Source organism: Vitis vinifera, chromosome 5 (genome assembly GCF_030704535.1).
Source record: "Vitis vinifera cultivar Pinot Noir 40024 chromosome 5, ASM3070453v1".
Lineage (NCBI taxonomy): Eukaryota > Viridiplantae > Streptophyta > Magnoliopsida > Vitales > Vitaceae > Vitis > Vitis vinifera.
Window position 1 is genome coordinate 22,653,973 of NC_081809.1, and position 24,813 is coordinate 22,678,785.

Below are 24,813 nucleotides of genomic sequence, written 5' to 3' on the forward strand. Positions count from 1 at the left end.
TGCTTCTTATAGAGTATCCTAAGAAACAATTAGAAACAAGGAGAATATGTTGGGAACTTTTATCTTGGACATAAGTACACAATACCTTCATGGAGAATAGGTCAAGAAAATTGTTTTTCATATTTCAGTTCCCAAACATAATTTTGTGCCTGAAAATAACTGAGAATTGTTTTTAAGAATTATTCTCAAAAACCCATTTTTGAGAAATCTTTTTGAAAACTTTGCCAAACAAGCCCTTAGAGCTTTACAAATCCGCATTGTCATATGAGAAAACTTAGCAGTCAGCCCCAGTAAACTCTATATGAAAGAATATGAGTGGTTTCTTCCCCTATAGTGTTAGAAAATTGGTATGAGAGAGCAAGCATGTTGCAGGCTGGTGCATGATCAGTCTGATGAAGTTTAGATTGTGTAAATGTGAAAAAAAACACGGAATCAATCAATGATGGAGAATCATAGAATGAGTGACGTTTCAATTTTACAAGGACACAGATGATCAACAACTGAAGGTTCAACAGACTCTAAATTTGGAGTTTAGTGGGTAACATTGTTTGTTTTAGTAACCAGAAATATTAACTCCCATGGTTCATCAGAAGTGGTCCCATTATTTTTCCCACTTGTGTTTTCTATGTAAGAAAATCGTCTACATTAGGTAATGCTTGCAACCATTGTTTAGATCAAAATAAACAAATTAGACCAAAATATATCATTGATGTTTTTATTCTAATTAACTTAACCTAGTTCAATGTTTTGGTTTATTTTATTTTATTTAATCAGAAACAGTTCAATGTATTGGTTTACACTCAATTAATTATTTGAATCATGGTCATCAGTTGTAGTAATTTTGACTCGACTAAACAGGAATCGGTAATTATTTTGGACAGTGCCATCCATATTTACATGTTCCCTTCTTCCAAAAATCACCATAGGAGATACAGTTCACAGTATTCTAAGAAGTTGCTGAAAAGAATAAGCATGCAAGATATTTTGGACTCCCTCAATCAACATTATTATCATTTCATCATGAGAAGTTCATCCGAATGAATTATCCACTTTATGAATTGGTTCAATACTATGTAATGATGGGAAATTTGATCCATTTATTCCAATCTCCATTCCCTATTAAAAAATCAAATAAAAAAAAAACATCATCATGAGAGAGGGGTCAACTTTTCCACCATTACCCAATGACCTATGTTGCAGGACAAGAACCAACATATAGCCACATGAATATTATTTTATTCATTTATAACTTTTTCATAAGAAATTACTAATTAATTGAAAAGAAAAAAAAAACCAACTTACCCAAAGAAACAACATCAAAACTGAGTGCAAGACATACTAAAGAAAAGCACAGGTCAAAAATGTAGCATCTAGAGGAAAATAAAAAACAAAGAGAAAGAAACAAAGATGAGCCCTTTAATCAAGCTAAGGCATCCACATCAAATGCCAAGACAAAACCTACTTGGAGCATTAGAAACCAGATGGCAGAGGAAGTATAGGGATTCGAAGTAGGAAGATCATTGAATGGGTTTCCACAGGAAAAAGAAGATGTGGTGCACAGGAAGAAGACTTCAATACTTAAATATGACTCCCAACTTGAAATAGAAGGTGCAGAAGAAGAGAAAAGGCCATAGAAGAAGAAAGACAAGCAAACAAATAAAACAAGGAAAACAAGGAAAATAAGGAAGAAAAGATTAATTGATGGGCACATTATAGAGAAGACAGGAGCGAAAGAGGCAGCTAAAGCGGGGTATCTTCAAACTTCAAAAGCCAATCCCCTTAGGAATGAGGAGACTTGATATATAAGAAAAATCTAATAATTCGAACTGTTGATTCCCAGAAAAAGCCACCATTGCCAACAGTCAATAGAGACAACTGGTTGAATCCTATGTTGCATGGATTCAAGTGCTAGTGGAAGAAATGGTATTTGTTGAAAGGGAGGAGACACGCACTAACTAGAAGTACTCTTTCTAGCTTGTTGCATGTCCTTGTTGGTGATTCCAAGAAGGTAAAGTAAGGCTAGAGCAGATCCAAAGAAGCTTCCAGTGGGAGGGTGAAGCCGTACAGAAAAAGCCTCATTTGGTCAAGTGCTCAATTGTGTGCATGGCTAAGAAAGAAGGGGGGTCTTGGCATCAAGAATCTTTTTGTTCTCAATACTGCTCTTCTGGGCAAGTGGAGTTGGGGATTTGCCTCAGAAAGAGAATCTCTATGGAAGCTGGTTATTATTGCAAAAATTCAAAGGGGGAAGAGATTGGTATTTTGTAGTAATAAGGGAAGGTCTTAGAGCAAGATTGTGTTAGGCCATTAGAAGAAATTACGAGGTTTTTAAAAGCAGAGTTCACTTTATTATGGAGCATGGGAGGAAAGTAAGGTTTTAGATGGATATGTGGTGTCTTTAAGGAACAGATGTTATATATGTAAAAGGGAAGAAGAATCTGTTAATTGCATTCTCTACATTGCATCAGCCAGGATCTAGTGGCAGACTCTTCAATAAGACTGATGTTGTTAAGTTGGAATGGGCACTTCAAGGGAAGACGCATAAGAAAGTGTAGATGGCTGCCCTTTTGTGTCTTCTTTGGAAAATTTGGTAGGAGAGAAATCAAAGGGAATTTGAAAGTATGGAAAATTTGAAACGAATGCAAAATCCCTTTTTGTGTTAAGTTTTTTGCATTGTGTTAGGCATTGTATAGAAGAGACATCCATGTCCATGTTAGATTTTGTTGATTGATTAGGTTCGAAGCAGACATGGGAAGGTTCTATGTTTTTATTTTTCTACTCTTTTGGCTTAGAGCCGTTTCTGTACCCACTGTATACTCTGGTGTGCCCTTGCTGTAACTCTTTTAGTAACTTCTCTTTTATATATACATTATAAATATACCTTGTGCTTACAAAAAACACAAAAAAAACCCTCCTTTTTTGGTCTACCTCAAATATTAAAATTATTTTCCATCACGGCAGAAAAAAAAATAGTTGTAATAAGTATTGGGATATCAGGCTGATGGCTATGAAAAATCCTTGTATGCTAATCAGTGTGGCAACATGAACCTGATGGATGCCACTTTCATGAGCAAAGGCATTGGCTCCAACAATAGCCTTGTGTGGCTGCACTTGTAGTCCACTGTACTCTGCTACCTAGAGAAATAAAAGCCAATTAATAAAGTCCAATAGAAGTGATCTAACCAAGAGGAATAAAGGTCAAAAGTTGCAAAGAAGTCTATGAAGAATACCATCTTGCTTGTCTTAACAATATGTCGTATATTGATCCCCGTATAAAGGCCTCCTAATGCTTTTTCTCCACGGCATTTTAAGGCCATTACAACCTATATTTAATTTCCAAAATTTTTAACAAAATGAATAAGACATAAATCAGTAGCCAATGTATAAAGATGATGATAAGATGCAAGGAATATTACAAGGGAATATAACCACAACAAAAAGAAGAGACTAAAATCTTTGGAATTTATGATGCACCAATATCAAAGAAAAAAACTGTTCATAGTGTGTCTGATTTTAAACATGCATAATTAAGTCATTTTTCCTAACAAAAACTGCAAAATCCCATGTCAGCACAAAAGCACACATCATCAGGTGAAAATTTGATGCAGGATGGTAAAAATTTGAGCAATATAGAAGATTTTCTTTATGCATAATGAGATGAAATATCAAAGAAGACAAGATTAGGAAAGAGAGGGAAAAAAATAGATCCTTTGCAATCACCTCAAGATTCCTAAGTAATCACCCTTAGGTGAAAAGAAGAGAAAAAAAAAAATATATCCTTGGCAATCACACCTTTAAAAAGTTGCATAACCAATCAGTTCTCAATAAATTCTATTCACTAAAATTGAAAAACCATATAGGTTAAAGTAGTAGGAATATGACTCTTCTTCCTAATCAAATTAGAAACCAAAACAAATAGAAACTTGACTGAGAAATAATCAGCTAAAACCAGTTCTAATAAATAGAAGAACTCCAACTAAAGTTATGAAATACTATAATTGCTAAACCATTTTTGTTAAATGTTGATCCCCATCAAAAGCCCACCAGTAGAAATTATCTGAAGAAGTTGAACATTTGCAAGTGTGTCAAAGATAAAATTGCTGAGAATTTGTCTTTGGTTGGCTACCTTGTGACTGTTGAATATTTGCTTCTTTAATTATGAATTATGATTATCCAGTGTCAATTTTTAGGAATGAACGGACATAATATCCCTCCTCCCAGTGCAATTCTATTGTTAATAATAAAAGCAAATTCAGCAGCAATCAGTTTTCCTCTTTTCTCATTGAATTAAAATGTCTATTAGAAATAAAGAAGAGAGACAGAAATGGGCAGAGAGATAGAGAGAGAAGAAATAAAATAGTGAATTTCTGAAGACACGGTCCAGCAGATCAATATTGATATAACATGCCAGTTCCTGCAAGTTAAATTGATATAATCTGCAAAGTAAAGGTGGGGAATCCTAATTTCAACCTTTCCACCTCAAAACCATCCATTATTATCCTGATAGGAGTACATCAAATAATAAAACAAATGAATAAAGGAGATGAGAGGATGCTCTTATCCTGAGAGACAAGAAGAAACTTGGTGAGATGCTCTTGATCTCAATTAATCAGTTGGTTGCAATAATTTTATTCTGGCTTAAAAAAGATGTAAAACAGAATAATTAAAACAGTAATGAAAGCTGCAATGAAGCAATGAAGCAAGAGCATAGAAAATAGGAGAGAGAGGGGCAGGAATGGGGGAAGGTGTTGGTTTGGGGTGGAGTTGAAATCTTTTGAGATATCAAAGGAGATGGTCAAGAGAAAGGAAGTTGGTCTGATTGTAGAGAGGGGTCAAAGTTTTTCCTCTTGGATCGGATTTGGGGAGAGAGGCCTTGCTTTGCTGTTGGAGGGGGTTGAACTCTGCTGTGGCAACTTTAACAGAAGGCCTTTTAGGTTGGAGTTGAAGGAAGGAAGAAGAGTTTTTAAGCTAGAGCTTCAAGGCAATAATGCAGGTCGTTTTTTGCAATGTTCAGTTGTGTCAGCACAGGGGAAGAGGTTTTCCTTAATCTTTCCAAAAGGAAGGGGTGGTGCATGGGGTTGGAAGATTTGGGCAAGCAGGTTGAGGAGCATTGGCGTTGTTCCTGTGCGCAGTCCTTCGAAGTTGCCTCAGGGGGATGTTGGCCAAAGAAGGGAGTGTGCAGCAGTTTTACCTCATGAAGGAGCTTCTTTTGCAGATGCAAACCAGAGGCAAGGGGGGAAGTGGAAGAGGCTGTTTGGGTCCAGAGTGGGCAGGAGGAACTAGAGGAAAATTTGAAGCTTTTCAAGCATTATCTTGTGGGTAGGTGGGAAGACTTTGCAGGTGAAGCTCCAGAGTTCGGTTCTTTCAAAGCTTGGGCCTGCAAAAACCGGAATCTGGTTGGGAACTTTAATCTACTGTTTTTGGGTGGTGCTTTGATCTTGTCTGAGTTCAAGAATGCTAAGGATGCTGAAAGGGTAAGGCATATGGGGTGTTTTTCTTTCGATGGAAAGAGGTTGCAACTGGATCGGTGGTGCCCCAAGAAGGATTGTTTCAAGGAAGGGGGCTTCTACTAAAGAAATTCGAGTACGAGTGATTGGGTTGTCTGTGCACTTGTGGGGAAAGGATTTCTTCAAAAGAGTGGGGGATGCTTGTGGAGGTTGTGGCTATGGATATAGCGGAGAGACGTCATTCAAAGTGGGCTAGAATTCTAGTCAGCTCCAATGGGAGGTAGGTGCCAGGGATCCTACATGTGGTGGCAGGGTCATCGGCATTCAGCTATGGTGGGAGACTCCATGGTTTTCGTCAGTTTCCAGGAAGGAAAATTGCAGGGGGCTGAGTCCCTTTGTGCACACAACGACGACAAAAGGGCTCTTTAGAAATAGTGCCAGCAGCTTTCTATTGGAGCAAGTTGGGGAAGTGGGCTCTAAGTCCTCTATGAATCCAGTTGAGGCTCTTGATGGGTCAATGGGTTTCTTGATTCCTAAAGATAACGCAGAGGTGGAACCTTGCTCTTCCAAAGTGGGCTTAGGTGTGACAGATAAGAGTTGTCCTTTTGGCCTTCCCAAACTATTAGGTCGGCCCAAATCTAAGAGGTTGCCCTCTTTAGATGGAAGCGCTGGTGGGCTTGCCAAGGTTGGGCCAAGGTCCTTTTCAAGTGCCTTTGAGGGTGTTTTGTATCCTCTGACCAACGAAGAGAAAGGAGGCAACAATGAGAGAGGAGGGTTTTTTAATGATCCCATCTTCAAGAAAGGTCTTAAGGATCATAAGGGAGGGACTTCCTCTTTCTTTTCTCTTCTTGCATCTATGGTTGGGTCGTCAGGCGATGGTAGGGCTTTGATTCAATCCTCATGAGAAAATCATGATGGGGAAAAGTTTTCTTAGTCGAAAGTGGGGTTTTGTGAAGGTCCTGTGGGAGTAGGATGTCGGCCTCTCAAGACGATGCTTCAAGATGAATCTCTTTTGGAGTGTCCGAAGAACGTCGTGGAAAGCCCTTTAGGCCAAGATTTGGCACTCAGGTCTAAGGAGCGGGTATCTTCAAAGTTGAAGTTATTCAATTGGCTGGTGAGGGAGGAGGTTCTTTCCAATGAACATTTTTCTAAGTTGGCTAATTTGAATAGCCTTGTGGGGATGTCGGTCGAGGGTTTTGAAAATGAGATTTTCTCCCTTTTGAGGAAGAGGAAGATGTAGAAAAGGAGGGGGCATGGTGCTTGTGTCTCAAGGGGGATAAGGAAGCTAAACTTGACTTCCTGTTTCAAGAGAGAGATTTGAAACTTAAAAGTGTTTGGTTAATTACAAAAGTTCCCCTTTGTTAGTTAGGGTAAGGGGGAAGAGTAGTTTTTTTTTTTTGATAAGTAAGCACAGAATTCAATAAAAAGAGGCAAAGAAGCCACAAAGTATACAGGGGGTATACAAGGCTACTAAGGCCTCACAAGCAAAAAACCAAAAATAAACCCACCACCCCTTATCTGGAGGCTAACCACTCCAGAAATCCTATAAGAGAATTCGGCTCCTCACCAATATACAATTTAGCCCAACCCCAAATGTTACATACAAAAAAATATTTAACACCCCCCCCCCCTAAAAAGCTAGTCTATTCCTTTCCTTACAAACCGTTCAAAAAATAAATAACGGAATGGAATTCCAAAGTTTTTTCCTTTTTTTCCCCACAAAGGAACCCCTCCAACTAAATAAAACCTCCTTTACAGTTTCAGGAAATGCCCACTGTACCCCAAACAAACCCAAAACTAAGTCCCACAGCACTCTGGCCACTGTACAATGAATGAGAATGTGATTTACATTTTCCTCTTCACAAGCACACAAAAAACAGCGATTGGGGAGCTGCCACCCTCTCTTCTGGAGTCTATCAAGAGTCATAATCTTCCCCCAAGTGGCTTCCCACGCAAAGAACACAATTTTAGTTGGAACTCTCTCCACCCAAATTTTATTTTTCAGAAAAACAACCGTCAAAGGCCTATCCAACAGGCTATAAACTTCCTTTACTCTAAACTGCCCATTACCTCCTTCCTTCCAAAAAACCGAATCTTCCTCCAAAGTTATACTGTGACCCCTCAACTCATGAAGCAAGTTGCCTACCATATCCATTTCCCAATCGTTAAAATCCCTAATGAACCTCAAATTCCATCCTCCTCCAAAATTCCGATCTCACATTTCTTCTATTGTCGCATTCCTATGAGCTGCCAAAGTAAAGAGGTGCGGGAAACTTTGGGACAGCACTGTATCCCCACACCAAATATTAGTCCAAAACCTAATTTTATTGTCTTTCCCCACTTTAAACGCCAAATTTTCCCAGCACCATCCAGCTTCCTCCAAAATCTCCTTCCAAACCCCCACTCCAAACGCACCCACAGCCTTTTTTGTCCTCCAACCGAAATCCTCTTGCCCATACTTCGCCATAAGCACTTGCTTCCAGAGAGCCTCCTTTTCACAAGCAAATCTCCAAGTCCATTTGCCAAGTAAAGCTTTATTCAAGAGGGTTAGCTTCCTTATTCCAAGCCCCCCTTTCTCCTTATCCCCACAAACCACCTCCCATTTAACAAGGTGAGCTTTCCTTTCCAGATTTCCCCCTCCCCACAAAAAATCTCTTTGCAGTTTTTCTAGCCTCCTTGCCACAGATTTGGGCATGCGAAAAAGGGACATTTGATACACTGGCATGTTTGCCATTGTGCTCTTAATAAGAGTAATTCTCCCACCCTTTGAAATATATTGTCTTTTCCAAAGGACAAGTCTCCTCCTCACTTTCTCTTCTACCCCGTCCCACCCAAAAACAGCCTTATTTGGCGCCCCCAAAGGCTCCAAGTGGACTGCAGGCAGCTGTCCCACCCTACACCCTAACTGCACTGCCATCTCGTCCACCTCCCCTATCGGAATGATCTCACTTTTAGCCAAATTAATTCTTAACCTTGATGCGGCTTCAAACCAAAACAGAATCCAACTCAAATGCATTAAATGCTCTTTTTTTGCCTCACAAAAAACAATTGTGTCATCGGCAAAGAGCAAGTGTGTAATGTGGACAACCCACCCTCTACCACGCTGGATATTACACCCCGAAATAAATCCCCCTTCCACGGCCCTTCTGATTAAAACGCTCAACACTTCCATTCCCATGACAAAAAGATAGGGGGAAAGGGGGTCCCCTTGGCGCAGCCCCTTCGAGCTTGAGAAGAAACCAACTGGGACTCTGTTCACCATGACTGAGTAAGAGTAGTTGAGTCACTAATCTTGTTGCATGAGGTTTTTATTGGGTTTAAGTTGTTGGCTCTGTTGGCTTTTTTTCTAGAAAAGGGTTGTTTTAGGGTGTTGTGATTAGTGGGGGTCGATTAGGTGGTTAGACATAGGTTTCGCTTACTGGGTTATTAAGGTGGGTTTGTTCCTTGTTTCGTTCTTTCTCTTCTTGTAAGCCTTTGGGCCCTTCTTGTATACTTCTTGTGTACTCTGATGTGCCCTTTGCACTTTTAATATATTCTCTTATTTACCTATAAAAAAAAAAGGTTGGTCAAGGTGGGGTTAAAAGAGAAGTTGGCCTTTAACTATTTTCCTTTGGCCCTTGTTGGGTTAGTGGGCAAAGAGTCGAGCCCTCTTGACTCTTTGGGTTGAGAGGTGGGAGGCCCTATGAACAATAGGCCTTGCTTTGATTCTTTTGGCCCATCCTCTTTGGGCCAATCCTCTTTGGGCCAAAATCTCCCTATTTTGGGCCTGGGGCTTTCAATTGAGGTTTCTTGTGCTAGCGGTCCTAGCCTCCTAGGAGCACTTTTAAGAGGCCCACTTTGCCAACTGATGAGGTTAAGGTTCTCCAAGGGCTCCTTCTAGACTCGTACAAGTTATCAAAAGATCAGAGCCTTGAGATAGGTTCGCCTTTTGCAGATAACTCTTTTGGTGGAAGCGGATGACTTTTCGAATGGTTTTGAAGGTAAGTCTCCATCTTGTGCATTGGTGGTGAGGGAAAAATCTTCTGCTTCCATCTTGTTCTTCTTCTTTGATCAAAGAGGGGGGCGTTACCCTGGTTGTGGCTAATAGCCTTGCTTCGCAAAGGGACTTGATCGAGGGGATTTCAGTTAAGGGCAAAGGTGATGGGTGTGTGGGTTTGTTTCCCAATAAGGGTTTGGATTCAATTCCCCCAAGGTCTCTTTCTTAGAGCGTCAAGGGAGCAAACCAAACTTTGTGTAATGAAGGGGATCTTTTTAAGAGAGGGCTTGCCCAACAAGGATTTAGAGGGTGTGAAGGTTGTGTCCAATGAAAGTCTTAACAATCAATCTTTCCAAAAGTTCGTCTCCTTCAGCGAGTTTCTGGGGTTGTCGATGGAAGGCTTCGAGAAAGAAGTTGAGTCCCTTTTGAGAAAGCCAAAAGTTAGAAAGGGTCGCAAAGTGGTTAGGGGATTCTTATCAGGCTGCAGGGTTAGGGGATGGGTAGGAGAGGGGTTTCAAGTTACCCACTTGGCATTCGCTGATGATACTATGGTGTTTTGTGAGGCTTCCACAGAGCAAATGGTCTTTTTGAGCTAGATTTTAATGTGGTTTGAAGCCATTTCAGGGCTGAAAATCAACTTGGACAAGAGTGAAATCCTTCTGGTAGGAAGGGTTGAGAATGTATTGGAGTTGGCCCTTGAACTTGGCTGCAAGGTGGGGGCACTGCCATCCTCTTTCTTGGGGCTCCCCTTAGGGGTTGCTCATAAATCAGCGATGGTTTGGGATGGGGTGGAGGAGAGATTCCAAAAGAGGCTTGTCATGTGGAAAAGACAATTTATTTCTAAAGAAGGGAGGATCACCCTCATTCAGAGCACTTTGTCAAGTATGCCCATATATTTCATGTCCCTTTTGCGTATGCCACAAGTGGTTAGATTGAGACTAGAGAAAATTCAAAGGGACTTTTTTTGGGGTGGGGGAGGGTTGGAGAAGAAGCCTCATCTTGTAAAGTGGGAGATTGTTTGTTTTGATAAAAGGAAGGGTGGTTTGGATGTTAGAAATCTATATAACCTCAATAGAGCCCTTTTGGGTAAGTGGAGTTGGTGTTTCACGGAAAAAAGGGGGACTCTATGAAAACAAGTGATTAGTAGGAAGTATGAAGTGGAAGAAGGGGGGTGGTGTACCCAAGAAGTAAGGAAGGGATATGGTGTGGGGTTTTGGAAAGAAATAAGGAAGGAATTTTTTTTTTGATAAACCAAGAGAAGAATTCATATTAAAACACGCCAAAATAGGGGGTGCTCCCTATGTACACCGGCAGTATACAAAGAAAGCCTCACCCAAGGCAACAAAGGAGAAACAAAAACCTAGAAATGCTAAAGATGACCAACAAATCAAACACCCAACACATTCATAAAAGAGAGATAGTCCACGTCCATGAACTGTTGAGACCATTCAAGAAGAGACCGAAGGAAGAGATTCTTCAAGCTCATATCTGACTTCTCTTCTTCTTGGAACACTCTTCTATTTCGCTCTCCCCAAATACACCAAAACAAACAAATAGGCGTCATTTTCCAAACTACACTCCTCTTCTTTTCTAGGCCCTTAATTTTCCATTCAAGAAGCAAATTTCTCACTGAGTTCGGGAACACCCACACCACCCCAAAAGAAGAGAGCACCACAGTCCAAAGCTCCCTTGTCTTACCGCAATGAATTAGAATATGATCCGCCAATTCCTCATTCTCTTTACAAAGATTGTATCTATTAACCATAGACCAACCCCTCCTCATTAACATATCAACAATAGAAATTTTACCCCAAACAGCTTCACAAGCAAAAAAACGAGTTCTTAAAGGGGCACACAAACCCCATACCTCCTTTGCTGGAAATAAGGGGTTGTTCTCCACCTTTAAAGACCTATAATAAGATTTAACACTGAACTTTCCTTTAATGAAGAGCAATCTTGTTTTCTCCGTGGGGTATGGTAGAAGAGTGAGATTTTGGGAGGATAGGTGATGTTGTGATGACACATTAAGCCTTTCCTTCCCTTCATTGTTTGCATTGGTGGCATTTAAAGAGGAGTGGGTGGCAACGTTGTGGGATGCTTCGGGGGAGGAGGAGGGCTGGAATCCACATTTTTCTAGGCCGTTTAATGATTGGGAGTTGGAGACGGTGGAGAGATTCCTTGTCACCTTACAAGGGAAGAAGGTGCACACTAATATGGAGGATAGGGTTTAGTGGAAAGAGGCCAAGGATGGTTTGTTTTTTGTTAAAGCCTGTTATAGCACTTTAGAGGGCAGCAGTATAGTCCCGTTTCCGAACAGCATTATTTGGAGCTCTTGTGCTGCCCCTAAGGTTGGTTTTTCTTTTTTTTTTTGGGAAGCCCCATGGGGTAAAGTTTTAACCTTGAATCAACTAAAGAAGAGGAGTTGGTCACTCCCAAATAGATGTTTCCTTTGTTGTGCTGCTGAAGAGACCATTGATCACTTTCTAATTCACTGCACCAAGACTAAGGTTTTGTGGGACTTTTTGTTTACCCTTTTTAGTGTGTTATGGGTTCTTCCTTTGTCAGTTAAAGAGGTCCTTTGGTGGCATGGCTCTTTTGTGGGCAAGAAGAGAAGAAAGGTTTGGAGAGCAGCCCCTTTGTGTCTCTTTTGGATGGTTTGGAAGGAAATAAATAGGATTGCTTTTGAAAATGAGTAGTTCTCGATTCAAATGTTGAAATATTCTTTTGTTAGTAACTTTTGGTTGTGGGCTAAGCCGTGTATAGATGAAGGGTCTAATTCTTTAATCAACTTTTTTGACTGGTTGAGCTCTAGTTGAGGGCAAGTGTGTTTTTTTGAACCCCTCTTTCTTTAGTTTTTGTCTTTTGGCGTATGTTGTTGTATACTTCCTGTATGCTTTGGGTTGTCCGTTAGGCACCCTCTTCTTATTAATATATACTTTTTCTGTGTCTTTGCCTATCAAAAAAAACAAAGGTCGCAAAGTGGTGGAATCAACTGCTAAGAGAAAACCTTCCTCTGCCTCTCACACTGAACGAGAGCTTCGAAGTGCTCCATTAATTTCAATCAGTTAAGTGGAAAAGGGAGCAATTGCAGGAAGGGTGGGTAGGAGTTGGTCTTTGAGTGTCCTAGCTAGTGCTAAGGTGAGGGGTTGGAAGGTGGAGAGGTAGGTGGAAAGGAAGAGGTTGTTTTCTCATTGTCTACTACTACTTGTAAGGGTTTCGTAGTTTGGTTTGTTTTGCAAGGGGTCTTGTGCATCTGCCTTAGGTAGAGGCTTGGGGGAGTGGTCCTTGGTGAAGCAAGTAGTTGATGCTTTGGACTAGGTTAAGTAGTTTGGGAGCCTATTAGTCTCACAAGCTTTGTCCTTGTTTTGGGCCCCTAGTTTTGGGATGGCTTGTTGTTTCTTTTTCTTTCTTTTGCTTTTTGGCATTCCTTGTATGCTTCATGTGTACCTAGTGCACCTTTTCTTGCACTTTAATTATATTTGCTTTTTAGTTATCAAAAAAAAAAAAAAAAGACGATCATCTTATGTTACATTTCTACTTGCTTTAAACCAATTAAATAAATTCTTTATCTTCCTACAACAAAATCTAAGAGACCTTCCTTCCTCCACTACCTGAATCTGCAACTTGACTAGATTTCCACAACCTTGTGACAAAAATAAAACGGAAAATTTAGTAGTACAACTAGGAGTTCACTAATTCTTCATTAGAGAATTTTACAATAATCAAGAAACAACATCCACAAACAAGTAGTCAAAGATTAGCATGTTAAGAGGAATGAGTAGTAGCACAGAAGAGAATTTTAAAAATAAAAAATAAAAGTAAAGGTAGTTTTAGTCTTTTTTTTTTTTTGATAAGCGAGAGCAGAATATATATTAAAGAAGGCCAAAAGGCCGCACCGCATACAGGAAGTATACAAAGCAGCCACAAGGCCAAAAAAACAAAAACAGGACCACCTCACCAGCCCTTAGGGGACTGCTACCCACTCCAAGAAGCCTAAAAGTGAAGAAGACACATCTCCCCTATACAACTTAGCCCAACTCCACAAACTACAAACAAAAGAATTCTTAAGAGTCTGAATAGCCAAAAAACCCCCTCTAAAAGCTAACCTATTTCTTTCCTTCCACATCGTCCAAAAAATACATAACGGAATGGTCTTCCATATCTTCTTCCTTTTTTTACCCACAAAAGGGCCCCGCCAACAGAACAACGCCTCTTTGACCTTCTCTAGAAACACCCACTGAACCCCAAATAAGGCAAAGGCGATTTCCCATAGGGCCTTAACCACTGTACAGTGTAAAAGAATGTGATTTACATTTTCCTCTTCACAACCACCCAAAAAACAACGATTTGGAAGCTGCCACCCACGCTTTTGCAGCCTATCCAACGTGAGGATTTTTTCCCAAGTAGCCTCCCACGCAAAAAAAGCCACTTTGGTTGGGACCTTATCCACCCAAATATTTTTTCCCGGAAAGACGAGAGGATTAGGGGCTGCCAGCAGATTGTAAGCCACCCGAATCCGAAAACTGGCAGAATCCCCTCCTTTCCAAAGCACTGAGTCCTCCTCTGGGGTTACCCTGATGTCCCTTAGCAAGAAGAGCAAGTCTTCTATTAACACCAGCTCTCAATCGTTAGAATCTCTAGCCAATCTGAGATTCCACCCTCCTTGGCCAAGCCTTGGGTCCCACACATTATTCACCAATTCATTACTGCACACTGCCAAGGCAAAACTCTGGGGAAACGCTTGGGACAGCGCTTCGTTGCCGCACCAAAGATCAGTCCAGAACATGATCTTTGTCCCCCTCCCCACCTTGAACTTCATGTTATTCCAACACCAGCTCATCTCCTTCAAAATCTCCTTCCAAACTCCCACTCCAAAGGGCCCCCGAACTTCCTTAGATTTCCAACCACAACCCTCCAACCCATGCTTCACCCCGATCACCTTCTTCCACAAGACGTCCTTTTCAACGGCAAATCTCCAAATCCACTTGCCCAATAAGGCCTTGTTCAGTAACCCCATCCTCCTAATACCAAGACCCCCCTTCTCCTTTTGAGTACACACCACCTTCCAATTAATTAAATGGATTTTCCTACCCGTGCTTCCCCCTCCCCAAAGAAAATCTCTTTGTAATTTCTCAAGCCTTTTAACCACTGACTTAGGCATTCTAAAGATGGACATTTGATAAATGGGAATGCTGACCAAGGTACTCTTAATAAGGGTGATTCTCCCGCCCTTAGACAAGCATTGTCTTTTCCAAAGGGCAAGTCTTCTCCTCATTCTTTCCTCCACCCCGTCCCACGTGGACAAGGCCTTGTGCCGGGACCCAAGGGGCAACCCCAAATATTTAACCGGAAAGCTTCCAATTCTGCAGCCTAATTCCACCGCCATTTCCTCAATATTATCAATCTCCCCAACTGGAATAAGCTCACTCTTGGCCAGATTGATCCTAAGCCCAGAAGCCGCCTCGAACCACGCCAAAATCCATCCAAGATGAGTTAATTGATCCTTACTAGCCTCGCAGAGAATAGTGTCGTCTGCAAAGAGCAGATGACACACCATAATCTCCGCATCCCCTCTACCTCTTAGCCTACAACCAGAAATGAAGTTCCCCTGCACTGCCAGCCTAATGAGTACACTCAGCACTTCCATGCCCAAGATAAAAAGATAAGAAGAAATTGGGTCTCCTTGACGCAGGCCCTTAGAGCTGGAGAAGAAGCCTTCTGGTACCCCGTTAATAAGGACAGAAAATTTTGCCGTTGAAAAGCAGCACCACATCCATTCCATCCAGTGCGACCCAAAGCCCATCTTTTTCAAGACCTTTATAAGGAAGCTCCAGCTGATGCTGTCGTAGGCTTTCTCAATATCCAATTTACACACCAGCCCCTTCTCTTTCCTCTTCTGCCAATAGTCAACCACCTCATTAACTATAAGAGAGGCGTCTAGAATTTGTCTCCCCCTCACAAACGCGTTCTGATCAGCCAAAACCACCTTATCTAACACCATTTTCAGCCTATTGGCCAACACTTTGGCCATAAGCTTGTACAACCCCCCTAATAGACTGATAGGCCGAAACTCCCCTAGATCCTCAGCCTCACCTTTTTTTGGAATGATGACCAAGAATGTAGAATTCAGACCTTTGGCAAAAGACTTCTGATCGTAAAATTCCTTGAATAGCTCTACTACCTCCTCCTTAACGAAGTCCCAACAAGCTTGCCAAAAGGCCACGGTAAACTCATCCGGGCCTGGGGCCTTATCGCCATTCATATCCATCAAAGCAGAGAATATTTCTTCTTCAGTAAAGGGGACCTCCAAAGCTTCAGCTTCACTAAGGTCAAGACTTTTAAGATGCAGACCCTCTAAGTCGGCTCTCCACCCTGGGTCTTCCCTTAGCTGGTGCTGAAAGGCCTTCACAATCCCCTCCCTCACCTCCTGCTCCTCAACCAGTTCCACCCCATTTATTTTAATTCTGTCCAAAAAGTTATTTCTCCAATTGGCACTAGCCATCTTGTGAAAAAACCCTGTATTCTTATCCCCTTCTCTAAGCCACAACTCCCTAGACACTTGTCTCCAATGGGCTTCTTCCAAATGAACCCACTTTTTGAAGTTCTCCTTAGCTTCATTTTTCAGATCCGTTTCTCTTTCTGAGAGGTCCCTACCACTTTCCACCCTATCCCAAAATTCAATTTGCTGAAGGGCTGAGCTTTTGTTCACTTCCACTCTACCAAAAACATCTCTGTTCCACACTTTAATTTTCTCCTTCATCTCCTTCATTTTAGCAACCATTCTAAAACTAGCCCTTCCTCCTCTTGCCCCTCCCTGCCACCATTCCCGAATGAGCTCCTTAAACCCATCCACCTTGAGCCACATGTTTTCAAACCTGAACGGAGAGGGTCCCCGACTCATCCCGCCCCCCTTCAACAATATGGGGAAGTGGTCAGAGGTAGGCCTAGGAAGCCTACACCGAACAGCCCCCCTGAAAATATCTAGCCAACACTGGGTTACCAGGAAGCGATCCAATCTAGCCCAAGTCTGGTTGCTCCTGCCCCCGCTCCAAGAAAACACACCCCCCTGCAAAGGAAGATCAATGAGAGCAAGATCATCCACCACCTGAGCAAACCTACGCATTGCTCCATTAAGGCTACCCTGCCTGCTCCTATCCCTTTGAGATAAAGTGACATTAAAGTCCCCTCCTAAACACCAAGGCTCGTCCCATATTCCCCTTATCGCTCCTAACTCCTCCCACAAAGCCTCCCTCTCCTTCCTGTTACACGGCCCATAAACTCCAGTAAAGATCCAAACCAATCCATCTTCAACATTCTTCAATCTACACGATATAGAGAAATTACCCACCTCCATCTCCAACAGCTCTAAAGATCTCTTATCCTAGCAAACCAAAATACCACCCGCTGAGCCTTGGGCTCCCATAGCTCCCCAATTGAGAAACCTCCCAGAACCCAGACTCCTCACCACCCCCTCTGTCATAGTCTGAATTTTCGTCTCCTGTATACAAACCCCTTTGACTCCTGATCATGGCCTTGATCACTTTCCTTTTGGAGCTATCATTAGCTCCCCGAACATTCCAACTCACCAATCTTAACTTCATAAGACAGCTGGAGACTGGCCCCCTCTTCCTTGCACAATACCTTTCTGCTTCCTCCCCCCTTCATAATTGATGGAACATTCAAGTCTCTTCAGTTCCCTCTCAAATTTTGAATTTTCTAAAAGAGATTTGTTGTGCACTTTTTCCCTTCTTTTTCTGATTTTGACCATGAAATCCAAAATATCCATCTCTAATCCCACTGTTGAAAACCCCAAGAACTGACTGAACCTTGCCAACTCACTCTCCTCCCAGCTGGCCTCCCTCCAATCCCTGACTTCTGGAACCGACTCACCAGCAAGACAGAGATCCTTTCCACTGGCCTCCCTCCAATCGCACCATTATTATCTTCCAATAGCTCCCAGCGGTCCACAGTCTTCAGCGCTGAAGACATCCTTCCAATCATCCTGCGGTCCAGAAATTCCCTCTGGGATGCGTTCAAAACCGCCCCAGAACGGTCGTAATACTCCCCCGATGGAGTCCGACCAGAAAAAGAAGAAAGGGGAGAAGGAGAAACACACACCAACGGCCCAAAGAAGTTAGAGGCATTCCCATACCTCAAGGCTTCCTCCATTAGAGCGTCATCTGTCTTCGAGTTCTCCTCCAAGCTTTGCATCTCAGCCGAAGGCCTCCACAGTCCCTCCATCACCAGTATAAACGACCAGGACTGATCAAGGCCCCCCACAGAGCTTGGGCCTGACCCATTTAGGGAACGGGCCCCCCTCAGATGGGCGTCGTCCACGTTAAAGTCCATAGACGAGTCCGGGCCTCGAACCCCCAGCCCAGCCCCTCCGATCAGCTTCTTCGAGGCCCGCCCATAATCAAGTGTCAGCCTAAGATGATACGGCCCAGAGTCGCGAGGAGAGGCCGTGGGCGGGAAGGGCCCAGAGGCATCAAAAGGCCCAAGGGCCCACTACGGCGTCAACCCACAAGATTCGTGGGGCCCATCCAACACCAAGCCCGAGTCCGGATCCGCAGCAGGACCCGACCCAGAGGACTGCCCCCTCGTCCCATCGTTAGACTGCAGCCGGACCTCGAGACTTGGACCACCTACCAACCCCCTCATGCGCCCCCCCGCACGTGCAATGACTTCACCCCCAACCTCGCCCTCTGAGACAAGCTTGTTTTTACCCTTTCTTTCCCTTTCCATTCTCACAGCAAGTCTGATTTCCCACCAAAGAGTAAGCTCATAGCAAAACTCTTCGGTCCAAACTTCCACTACGTTAGGGGGCCTCTCCTCGTTAAGCTTCACCAAGATCCTTGCCCACTGCAAATCTTCCAACGTCTCTGTCTGAGAGTCGATATCGAGAAACCCCCCACAGGCATCCCCTATTCTCCTCAGAATATCCCGCTCCCATAGTGAGACTGCCAGTCCCACGATACGCACCCAAGCCTCGCTCCTCTTTTCCCCCTCCAGCAGACACCCCCTCTCAGGCCTCCATTTTTCCAGACTGAGAGGAGACCCTGCGCACAAGAAACCCCCAATTTTTAGGGCTTTCTCTGCTTCAGCCAGAACCTCAAATTCTAATAGGACTTTGCCCCTTTCCAGCATCGCTATTCCTAAATTACCCTTCAAACTCCAAAATTTTGCCAAGTTTGTCCCCCAACCCCTCAGGTCAGCTAGGGTTCCAGCTCCCCACCAAGCAGTGATCCAGCTTCTCCATATTCCGGCTCAACTCCCTCTTGCATAGCTCCACCCTCACCACTGCGGTCTCTCTTCCTTTTGACTGCATCGCTACTTCCGCATAGGTTTTCCCCATTGATGACCTCAACAACATCGTGCCCTTTTTTTGTAAGCTCTCTTCTCTGACATAACACCCCAGACGACGTAGCATCTCCGCCATTAACACCCAGCCACTCTTGTCTCCTCTGCCCTTCGGGATATAAATGCTAAACCTTTTTTTTCCAAACCCGTAACCCCTAACTGTATGAACAGCCCCCCCTTATTTTGATCCCTCACCATAAGATAAGACCTCCCACTGTCCTTCCACTTCCTTTCCCAGGTTCCAGATCCTGCGTTCTCAATACAAGACTCCAGACCATCAATGAAGCACCCAATGTTATCCAGTCCCAACCTGATCCACGAGGAGACACCTCCTTTCCTTTCTACAATCGAGGCTTGTACCTTGCCTTTCTGCTCCCTCACCTCTACATCAAACCATTTCGACTCCACTCCAAAGCTTCCCTTTTTGGCCCTGCTCCTAACCCCCACGAAACCGTCGCCTTCTGCATCTAACCTTGTTTCGCCCTCTAGCCCTTCTGGAGCTCGCCGCTCACCTCGCTCCCTTCCATCGCTCTCACCCTCTCTCACACTAACCCTCTCTCTCGCTCTCTCGCTCTCTCGCTCATAGTATTAAAGGTAGTTTTAGTCATGTCATGCACAATCACACCAACTGAATGCACCAGAATAAAAGTTCAAGGTACTACAAGGACAAAAGGAAGAGTAAATGTAACATGTGTTAAGGATGCGACTACAAAGAGACGGCTTGTAATTTAATAAAAGACATAGTACTAGAGAGAGCTTCGTAGTGAACATAAATTCATACTAAGATTTATGACTCCATTAAGTTGTGTATCTGTACATCTCTCGATGTTTTTTGGGCTCATATTGGCAGTGATATTTAAACTCAAACATTTAACAATATTTCCTTTTCGATGGGCAAAGAAAATTTTATTAAGCAATGCAAGCTCTAACATCTAAATTTTTAAGTATGGAAAAAGAATATTTGAACAAACACATAGGCTTTTTTTAAAAAAAAAAATGAGAAACAACATAGTAATATATTAAATAAAGATTAAACGGTACAAAGGAAAGATGAGAAATCCTCCCAAAAACAAAGAACTAAACAAGTGGCACCCCCAAAATACTAAAAAAAAAAACCTATACTCAATAAGGCAATTACACAAAACAACCTCTCCTTACTAGCCCACACCTTTTGGACTTACACACCAACAACCAATCAAGTTTGATCACATTAAGGGGAATGCCCTTGAAAGTTGTGATGCAAGTTGCCCAAAAAGAAGCAAGGAAATGAATGGTATCCCAAAGAACCTCTAAAGTCCTTGCCTAATCCTCAAAAATTCTGGCATTTCTTTCACGCCACACAACCCAAATCAAAGCCATACAAGCATTTTGCCACAGTAGATGAATTGATAAAAAATTATATTATGGCTCTTCGCAGAAAAAACACCAAAAAAAGTAGATGAATTGATATAAAGTCATATTCATTCATACACACCGTATTATGTTCAAGAAAACTAATTTTATGTTTTAACTCTGCATAATTCACATATACAATCCAGGAGCTAGTCTATAGATTAAACACACCTCCTCCAGTGAAGCATTTCCAGCTCTTTCACCAATTCCATTAATAGTTACTTCTACTTGTCTTGCCCCTGCACATGCCCCCTGAATATAGACAAACTACTATGTGAGTTCAAAATGATTAAGGTGACCTAAGCAGTAAATTGGAAAAGCAGAAAACCCATGGCGCACCGCTATTGTGTTAGCAGTAGAGAGCCCAAGATCATTTTGGCAGTGCGTTGAAATGATCACATTTTCAATTCCAGGGGTGTTGGATTTTATGTCAGCAATCAATTGTCCGAATTCATTAGGCACGGTATAACCCACGGTGTCAGGAATGTTCAGTGTTGTTGCACCAGCCTTGATAACTTCCCCTAGAATCTTATAGAGAAACTCCCTTTCAGATCTGGTAAGAACCAAAAGAATAAGAAACAATTGAGTTAACTAGAAGCAGATAGGCAATAGAGTTCATGTCTCTCTCACTGCAAGTGCCCAATATTCAGTGGGGATAAAATTTCATGATTTAATCAATTAATAATGTATGGAAAACAAGGCCAGTAAAACAAAAATCAATTTACAAGATTTTTATTCCCTTTCTTTGTTCACTGAGAGCTAACATAATTGAATTGTCTGAAACTGAATAGAAACCATCTATTTCACTGGCCAAAAAGATGGAATATCAATTCCTTTTTGTTTGAAAACTAAAAGATGGAAGATCACTCCACCCTAGAAGCAAAAAATTATCTTTACCTCTCCACTACCCTTTTTTTTTTCTTTTATAAGAAACAACACTATATAAAAGTAAGAATGATTAAAAATCTTTGACAAAGAGAAAACAAATCACAGGAGAATCACCAAGAGAAAAGAAAAAAGAAAAATCAAAAATAGAATGGTCAATGGAAGGCAAAGCAGGAAGTTCATTAAGTCTTTGATCTCTGAGAAGGAGGTGACTTTAAGCAACATTGAGATTATCTCAGAGGAGATTGTAAATTTCTTTGGGAAACTCTAATCCAAACCTGAAGGTGCTTCTTGGAGAGTTGAAGGGTTAGATTGGGTCCCTATTTCTAGAGAGAGTACGGTTTGACTGGACAGCCTTTTTCTGAAGAGGAGGTACAATTGGCAGTTTTCCAATTGAATAAGGAAAAGGCCCCTGGTCCTGATGGTTATACTATTGCAGTATATCAAGAGTGTTAGGATGTGATCAAAGAGGACCTCATGAGGGTGTTTCTAGAGTTCCACACCAATGGGATAATAAATCAAAATACAAATGCGACCTTCATTGCTCTAGTGCCTAAGAAAAGCCAAACCATTAAAATTTCAGATTTTAAACCTATTAGCTTGGTTACAAGTTTATATAAGATAATTGCTAAGGTCTTATCAGGGCATTTACGCAAAGTCCTCCATGAAACAATCTTTGGCTCTCAAGGAGCCTTTGTTGAAGAGAGACACATTCTGGATGCTGTGTTGATAGTTAATGAAGTGGTGGATAAGAAAAGAAGGTCAGGAGAGGAAGGGGTGGTCTTCAAAATCGATTTTGAGAAGGCCTATGATTACATGAATTGGGGCTTTTTAGATCATGTGCTAGAAAGGAAGAGGTTTAGCCCGAAATGGAGATCTTGGATGAGGGGTTGTTTGTCTTCATCAAGTTTTGCAATCCTAGTTAATGGGAATGCAAAGGGTTGGGTTAAGGCCTCTAAAGGTTTGAGACAAGGAGACCCCCTTTTTCCTTTCCTTTTTACTTTAGTAGCAGATGTTCTAAGTAGGTTGATGATCACAGTAGAGGAAACTGGGCTAACTGAGGGCTTCTTTGTGGGAAGGGACAGGACTAGAGTGTCTTTGGTACAGTTTGCAGATGACACCAGCTTTTTCTCTAAAGCCTCTCTGGAACATCTTCAAAACCTCAAGATTATCCTTTTGGTTTTTGGGCAAGTATCAGGATTAAAAATCAACTTAGAAAAAAGCACAATTTCAGGTATTAATACAAGGCAGGAGTTGTTGTCTAGTTTGGCCTTGATTTTTTATTGCTGAGTGTCAGAGTGGCCTTTGTCTTATTTAGGTCTTCCATTGGGAGGGAACCCAAAGACAATAGGCTTTTGGGATCATCTAGTGGTTGAGAGAATATCGAAGAGGCTGGATGGTTGGAAAAAGGCCTTTTTGTCTTTGAGAGGGAGGATTACTTTAATTCAGTCAAGTCTGTCTCACATCCCTAGCTACTTCCTCTCCCTCTTCAAAATCCCAGTATCAATAGCCTCAAAGATTGAGAAGTTGCAAAGGGATCATCTTATCAAATGGGATGTTGTTTGTAGGCCAAAGGAGTTGGGAGGTTTGGGTTTCGGGAAGACTTCTTTGAGAAATATTGCTCTCTTAAGGAAATGGCTTTGTAGGTTCCCTAGAGAAATGAGTGGTCTTTGACATAAGGTTATTGCAAGTATTTATGGGACACATCCTAATGGATGGGATGCCCACATGGTGGTTAGATGGTCACATAAATGTCCTTGGAAGGCTATTGCTCAAGTTTTCCAGGATTTCTCCCCTTTTGTCCGCCTAGTGGTGGGGAATGGGAAGAGAATCCGTTTTTGGGAAGATCTTTGGTTGGGCAACCAAACTTTGTGCTCTCAATTTGCTGGTCTTTATAGAGTTATTTCTGTGAAAAACCTCACTGTCTCAAATGTCCTTAGCAATTCCTTTCCACTGTCTTTGAATTTTAATTTTCGTCGTAATCTTACTGATACAGAAATTGATCTCCTTCAGAGAATCATGTCCTCCCTTAGTTCAGTGTTTTTCTCTCCTTCTTTGGCAGATTCAAGAGATTGGTCTTTGTCATCATCAGGCTTGTTTTCAGTGAAATCTTTTTTCTTGGCCTTGTCAAAAGTCTCAACCGGTGAGTTATTTGTCTAGGTCGTCTTCCTTAGGCCCAAAAGAGGCGAGGAGGGCTGGTGGGCTTGGCCTGGCTAATGGATCATTGGGCTTAAAGCTGAAAGGAGTGGCAACTAGAGAGGATGGACCAGAAATAGGCCCATCGTCAAGGAGGTGGGCTGAAGAACTGGGTTGCCATGCCTCAAGCAAAGGCCCAGTCACGTCAAAAGATTAAGCCTCAAGCAAAGGCCCAATTATTTCAATGGGTTGCCAAAAGTTGATTGAATTAGAAGGAAAGGTAAGGGCTGGCCCAGTCTCAACAGCAGCCCAAGCCTCAAGCAATGACTCTCAGGAGAAGGGCTATCTGTTGGAAGGCATCACCTCTAGAAACGGGAACTCCTCAGAGACAGAGCCCTTTGTTGCATGGGAGTCAGAGGATCTAAGGAAGCAGCAAACTTTGGCTAGTTATTCAGTGACAGACAGGGCGCTCAAAGAGGAAGCCTTGAGGTATGGGTCGGGGTTTTGTTCAAAGGGAGAAAGGGCTTTGGGGGCTTCTCATCTTATTCCTTTTCATTTTGATCGGGCTCTGGAGGGGGAGTTTTACGATCGTTTTGGGGATATAGAGGAGGAAATTCGGGTTGATAAAACACTATGGTTAACAGTGTATGAGGGATACAAGGAGAAGGTCAGTGGCTGTAGGGACTCGGGAGAAACCAAGAGAAGCAGTGATAAAGTCAGGGGGACGGAGAAGGCCTTTGGCACACCTGAAATACAAGCAGTGAGAAATGAGCCTGAGGAAAAATGGGAAGAGAGTAGTTTGGCAAAATTCAGTCATTTCTTGGGATTCCCGACGGAGGGATTGGAAAAGGAAATTCTGAGTTTTTTGATTAAAATCAGAAAGAGACGAGAGAAGATACATAGTAAAAGGCTTCTGGAAAAGTCAAAGTTCGAAAGGGAGTTAAAGAGGTTGGAGTGTTCTGTAAACTATGAGGGGGGGAGTAAGCAGAAAGGCTCGATACAGGGCAAAAGGAGTCAAATTGTAGCTGTCCAATGAAGCTAAAAATCCTGAGCTGGAGCGTGAGGGGAGCAAATGATAGCTCCAAAAGAAAAATTATGAAGGCGTTTATAAGGAACTAGATGGTGGATTTACTTTGTATTCAAGAGACAAAAATTCAATCTATGTCGGAGGGTATTGTGAGAAGTTTAGGCTCTGGGAGATTTTTAGATTGAAAAGCTCTAAATGCGGAGGAGGCTTCAGGAGGAATTCTAATTTGCTGGGACAAGAGGTCTCTGGACATTCTGGATTGGGAGGAAGGTCATTTTACTTTATCTTGTAGATTTAGGAATGTAGAAAATGGGGTTGTTTGGGTGTTCACGAGAGTTTATGGCCCTTTCTCCAAAGTGGAAAAGGATGAACTATGAGAAGAGTTTGGGGCGATTAGAGGCCTTTGGGAAGACCCCTGGTGCTGCCTAGGGGGGATTTTAACATCACTCTGTACCAAAGGGAAAGGAGCAGTCAGAGGAGAATAAACTTAGCGATGAGGAGATTTGCTGAGATTGTGGATGATCTAGGGCTGGTGGATCTTCCTTTACAGGGGGGAGAGTTCACCTAGAATGGGGGCCACAATAACCAGGCTG

At 42.3% G+C, this 24,813-nt stretch overlaps 1 protein-coding gene across 1 annotated transcript in view; it reads right to left on the reverse strand.

The window, feature by feature from the left end:
* LOC100249820 (2-isopropylmalate synthase A) overlaps positions 1 to 24,813 on the reverse strand; it is a 45,952-nt gene that overhangs the window by 14,761 nt on the left and 6,378 nt on the right. The window contains exons 2-5 of the mRNA XM_002268906.5: positions 20,512 to 20,725; positions 20,344 to 20,424; positions 3,228 to 3,320; positions 3,046 to 3,132 (exon numbers count right to left, since the gene is read on the reverse strand). Coding sequence (XP_002268942.2) covers positions 3,046 to 3,132; positions 3,228 to 3,320; positions 20,344 to 20,424; positions 20,512 to 20,725 — 475 coding nt within the window. The remainder of the gene's footprint in view (positions 1 to 3,045; positions 3,133 to 3,227; positions 3,321 to 20,343; positions 20,425 to 20,511; positions 20,726 to 24,813) is intronic.